This window comes from Hippocampus guttulatus, chromosome 14 (assembly GCF_054856545.1).
Source record: "Hippocampus guttulatus isolate MCC_2025c chromosome 14, RoL_Hgut_1.0, whole genome shotgun sequence".
Lineage (NCBI taxonomy): Eukaryota > Metazoa > Chordata > Actinopteri > Syngnathiformes > Syngnathidae > Hippocampus > Hippocampus guttulatus.
Genome location: NC_141274.1, coordinates 12,550,184 through 12,556,183, shown reverse-complemented (window position 1 = coordinate 12,556,183; position 6,000 = coordinate 12,550,184). Strand labels below are relative to the sequence as shown.

Genomic DNA, 6,000 nt, shown 5'->3' with positions numbered 1-6,000 from the left:
GGCGGAGCAGAGGGGAAACATGATGAAGGGTGAGAGTGATAGGAGAACACACACACACACACACACACACTGAAAACAAGGTGATAATCATCGGTGTGATAAGAGTCACCTTTGTTTTGTTGTGTGGTTTAAAATCTCTTTGGACAGCATTTTTTTTTTTTTTTTTTTTTTAATGACTGATGTCAAAATCTTTGCAAGAGTTCAAGTTCTTTCCTGATCAATCCAAGGACATTTATTTTCCACAGCAGACGTGTCCACTTTTGTAGGGTACTGTTATTGATTCACCGAGAACTGACGCCAGTCCGTTGCTGGAATAAAGCTGTCGATCACGGGACAGGAAAAGAGATGTCTGAAATTACACACACGGGAAAAGTCATCATTCATGTGATTCATTTGATGATGTCATCTGTGGTAATTCCCCTGACCCAAGCATGACACGTGAGCCCCTCTCGCTTTCAAATGTCTTTTAGACATCAGAGGAAACTGGAGCTGTCCTCATCGAGTCCCACAAGTGCTGACGGTGCATTCTCCCCAACATTGATCAATGAGCCCGTTGGACATGAGCACACTCTTGTTTTCTGTCATTTTCCCTCCCTACCGCACTGTTGTGTCACAGTGGGAAGTTAAGACAGTGACGTTTCAAATTTCAGTTTACACGCGTGCATAAAAGTACCACACTGAAGGGCATGTTGGCACGGTTTTTGTCAAATATTGTGATATAGCCATCATCTTTTTCTTCAATGAACACCTATTTTATGTTCTGACTTATGGGCTTTAATAAGACACAGAAGTAACCTTACTCCTCCTTAATCATACTTATTCTTAAAAAGCTGAAAACGCATCTGCTGTGCTTCCAACTCAGTCCACACAGAGAGAGAGAGAGAGAGAGAGAGAGAGAGAGAGAGAGAGAGAGAGAGAGAGAGAGAGAGAGAGACTTCACCTGAAGCCCCTATCCACCTTCAAATCAAACCCCACCTCCTTCCTGAAGTTGCTTCATTGTCCGACACACACCCGTGGGCGGGGGTCTTTTCATTGAAACAAACGCCCTGACTAAAAAACACTCTTCTCCCGTGAAGGAGTGTGAGTAACGGAACCCGGTCCGGGGAGCATCTGCGGTCGCTTAAACTTCTGCACCACAAGGGGACATGGGGGATAAAAACGCCGGTAAGCAAGCCTCCGAGCTACAAGCTCATTTGAGAAGGTGATGTTGAATTTGTACTTTTGGATCAGTTGCCATGCATCTGACCTGCGTGCATCCGAGGGGTTGTGCACGCGACGCGGGTTATGTTGTTGGAGGAATGTGTTCACTTGAGGGAGCCACGTAAGGAGAACACCGGGCTGCTGCAGCACGTGGTTGCTTTTAAAATCCCTTTACTTACTCAGCGACTGGGTGTGAATAACCGAGCGCGCAGGCTCAGTGTATTGACAGTAGTTATGTCCGCTTACATTTTTGTCTTCACGTGCATTGTCAATCCCCAGCGTTGCATCCTTAGTGTAGTGCAAATATTAGTAGGCTGGTTATTCTTTTCTGGGTCTTTGAATCTCATTTGAAAATAGTTTTATTGGACAAATGTGCAAGCCCGATTATATTTCCCAATTTTAGGTTTGTCAATTGTCTGAGTAAAATTCTGCAAGTAGACTCATTTATTGTCAAGTAAATGTTTTTTTTTCCATTCCATTTCAAAAGTATTGCTGAGCATTAAGTTGAGGAGCTTCTTCGAGACAAAGGTAGTGCTTAGCCACCATTCTGTGGCATCTTGATGTCAAGGAACTGTGTTAAAATGAGTTGAGGAGCTTCTTTGAGACAAAAGTAGTGCTTAGCCACCATTCTGTGGCATCTTGATGTCAAGGGACTATGTTCAAGTGAGTCGAGGAGCTTTGTTTGGGTAAAGCTCGTGCTTTATCGCCATTTTCAGGCATCTTGTGCCAAACAACTATGGTGAAGTGAGTTGAGGAGCTTCATCTAGAAAGGAGTAGTGCTGTTCTGCCATCTTGTGGCATCATGGTACCAAGGACCTCCAAATCCCAATTCCAATGAATTTGGGACATTGAGTGAACGTAAAACATGTGAGGGAAGACTGGAATCCAGATTTGTGGGAGTCGTTTGCTTATTGGCCCAAAACAACTTTCAATTTCACATGAAATGGATGCCGTCCCTCTCCTAAACTATCTGAACCGCAACATGGATGTTTGGCGATCGCCTTACAAGGTGAACTTTTCACCTGGCATTCTGCACATTTACTGTGAGTGGAGGTGAAACCAAAGCCGTCTTATCTTTCCACGGTGTCATCACATGCAGATGAGAGTTTGTTCCGAACACACACACACACACACGGGACATCTTGCTTCAAGGAAGGTTATGTACAGCGGTGCAGCAAAACAAGTGGAAACAGACAGTAACTTCCATTTCCTGTGTAGAGCCCTTTCCTTGTCTTCTTTGGATACAGTGGTGAGTGGTTGTGCACCGCGAGAGTATAGTTATAGAGAGTTAAATATTCAGCACCGTCGCTCTCTCAGCATGCCCCTCCCACCTTCCCTTTCCTCACCCAATCCCTTTCCTTCTCACTGACCTTTTCTAATTTGCATGGCGACTGCTGCTATTGGGACGTTTTGCTGACCCGGAACATCCTTTTATGTACGTCGTATACATTAAAATACTGATACATGTAAAGACCAAGGTCGGTGGCGAGATTATATTGTGCTTGTTGTGCAAACTTGCGCGAAACCTTATGAGTGCGGCAATATAAATGCGGCAAATGCTGCACTGAAGTTGGCGCTCTGTCATTTCTGCACTGTTTTCTTTATTCAGGTAAATAGCACTCTATAATATTGTACTTGATAGAAACGTAATAACAGCACGATGAAAGAGAACGTAAAGAACATTCATGCAGGCAAACCAAGAGGCGATTCACTCAACTACTCAGAAATCTGCAGCAATCATTTTATGTTTTTTTCATTGTATTCTTTTTCAGAGGATAAAGAATACATGTCTGAGTATTGTTAGACTGTCTGTCTACATATTCTGCGGCACTGTTTGTGTTCAAATATCTGCTGCTTAAAACGTTACAACACCGCCACATAGGTGGTATTCGTTCGCCTATGTCATGGCGCTTTGCTATGTGTTAGCATTAAGATAGGATACTTTAAAGCTAGGTTATTTATTTTAAAAAAGACCTTGTGTAAATCTCGCTGTTTCATTTTTAATTTGATGGTAAAATCTGTGAGTGGGTATTCCAAAATGTTTAGAGTAGGGTTGTTTAGATCGGAAGACCATCGGGTTCGGACAGTTTATTCTTATCGAGGTGAATGTGTGGAGCATTTTCATACCGTTTGGTCATCCGGTTTGGTTCTAATTGTCAACCCAGCTATGCTTCTAACCCATTTCTTGGTATCTTAAACAGTGAAAGTTAAAGGTAAAACCCAAATCTTGACCTAATGTTCTGGGTCAAATCCTCAACCCAAGTATAAAACACCGCTTTGTCCCTTTTGGACCCAGCATTGGGTTAGCTATTTGGGTTACTTTGAACCCACTATAGTTTTAAGAGTGGTCGTTTTAATTACCGTTACATCTCTTTCCAGGTACTTCGACTCACTTCCAGAGTGAGAGTACTTTTGCCACCTCTGGCGTAGCATAAGCGGCTACGCGTGTCCCCTCCCTCACCCACAAAAACCTCCCGCGCCAGCACCAACATCAGCACCAGCGGCACCACCCCGCACCCACTCCTCTTCCTCCTCTCACCCACCGATCTCTTCTTGTCTCTTTTTTTTTTACACCCCCCCCCCCTCCCCCGCCCCCACCCCTTGCTATTACGTCCGCTGCCGGTACCGTACAATTGGACCACGGCGTGTCCTTTGCGTTGCCTGGAGAAGCGAGCGAGAGGAGCGTGGATGACGACTCTTTAGACGAAAGCGACGAGAGGAGGTGGCGGAGGTGGCGGTGGTGGTAAGACCACCTCAAGATGCCTCGTTTTAGCCTAACGTGCCCCGCAGACTGTGCCCTTCCGAGGCTGTAGAGAAGGAGAGAGGGAGGGAGGCAAGGCTGGCTGCGTACGATATGCTGCCCGACCCCGCATGCCGTGCTGTGTTGTGCTATTGTTTGGATTGAGGAGGGCTGCCATCCAAAAAAAAAAGAAAAAAAAAGCCAAATCAATGAGGATTCTGAGGCCATTTCTTCAGAAAGGAGCGCATATGCTGCAGTGTTTCTGTGGACAACGATCGAAGTCGACCACTATCACCGACGGTGAGAGACCCCCCCAACCCCCCACCTCCACACACAACACGCTCTCTTTGCATGCTCATAAGTGTGTATGCGTGTGTGTGTTGGGGGTGATGGTGACGATGAAGAAGAAGGCGGTTGAGTGGTTTGATTGGCCCGCACACACAAGTCGAGTGCTGCGGCTGAGTCGCTCCTCATCTGGCCCCAGTTGAGTGCGTGCACCAGTTAGCGCCGAGCCCCCGCAGTCCTCTTCCGCGCTCCGCGCACACGCCGGTGCGTCCAACGCGAGCAATGTCGCGTCAAAGTAGCCCCAAAAAACAGCGCCTGAGTATGCAAGGCACCACAAGGCCCGGGTTGCCAAACTTTTCACTTCCGCACTACTGTACTGCATGTACGGTGTATTATGCGGTGATGTACTTCAACTCGATACTTAATAAGGAGGCAAGACAGTTAATGTACTCCCCCCCGGTCGGCCACCCTTGAGGTTATCGTTTGAAACCCGAACGTCATGTTATGCCGCTTGGTTAACGTGAGACAAAGTTCGAGAAGTCCTCCCGATTAACTCGTGTGCTATATCGGTACACCGCATGGGGTGTACCAGATTTTTTTTTGTGGTCCGGTGAAAGCAAGGTTGAACTTTTTTGACCTATTCCAAAACGTACATGTATGTTTGACAACATATGCACAGTGAAGCATGGTTGTGGGAGCATCATGCTTTTGGGTAGTTTTCTTCAGCTGGAACTGGAGCAATTTACAAAGATTTTGAAATACCAGTCAGTACTTGTGCTTAAATTACCATCAAAAACAAAAGTCAAAAACAAAAGTTAGAAAAGCCTACTAGAACAGCTAAACTTTATTAGGGATGACCTGGAGCCACTTTAAATGGTTGCAGGTGTATGCTGACTCCCAGTTAACATAAATTTGAAAGTATTTAATTAGTTCTGAAGACAAGCCACTATCCCCATTTATCAGACGTGTTTCCACTTCTGCAACCATATGATCTCAACTGTGTTTTTATTATCCAATTTTGTGCTAATTAAAAAAAAGGAGTTCTACAGCTTGATCCCATATTTAGAATATTTTAAAAGATATATTTAGGTGTCATTTTTTTACCTCACAAAAACTGGCATTTGAACACGTTTGTGTAGACGTTTTTATATCCATTGTACAGTATCAAAGTAATTAAAAAAAAAAACAGACTCTTTGACAATGTTGAGTTCAATGTATGCTCGATCTCTATTCTACTTCCCACCAATAAGGCTGCCCTTATAGGAAGCACAAAATGAATTATTAATTCAGTGGCTTACACGTTTTCAGCTTTAATTAACCGCTGTAAGTCATTGAATAAGGACACCAGAAGTGACCTTGTGAGGCAGCAAAGGCTGCACAACATTCCACTGTTTCACTTCTATTCATGTCCTTTCTGTTGCCTTCATCATAAAGTCGTGTCCAATTTTCATCCCACTGACGTGTTTAAATGACACGACAAGCACTTTCAAAACCTTTTTTGAAAATGCCTGTCCTCAAGTTCACCTCAACAATCGACAGAATTTTGGAGCTACTGTAACAACTTGCTTGCTTTGTTGTGCTTTGGTGTGCATTGTTGCCATAAATGCCAGTAACTTCGATTTTAAAGTTCTTCCTGAGGCAAATGGATCAAAAGCAGAATATGTTGCGATCTGCATTGCTGATATAAATCTTTTTGTTGGTCCTTGCACTGGATATAAAAAGTCTACACCCCCCCCCCCCTGTTCAAATTCCATCTTTTTATCAATATAAAGAAT

The 6,000-nt window shown here is 44.3% G+C and overlaps 1 protein-coding gene across 2 annotated transcripts in view; it reads left to right on the top strand.

Annotated features, from left to right (window-relative positions):
- The first annotated feature begins 1,078 nt into the window (after positions 1-1,078).
- Positions 1,079-6,000, top strand: part of fgf12a (fibroblast growth factor 12a) — a 31,971-nt gene continuing 27,049 nt past the window's right edge. The window contains exon 1 of one of the 2 annotated variants that reach the window (XM_086128908.1): positions 1,079-1,164. In XM_086128908.1, coding sequence (XP_085985034.1) covers positions 1,146-1,164 — 19 coding nt within the window. In that variant the 5' untranslated portion in view covers positions 1,079-1,145. Of the gene's footprint in view, positions 1,165-3,820; positions 4,241-6,000 lie in introns of those variants that run through there. The other variant, XM_086128907.1, reaches the window with a different exon arrangement.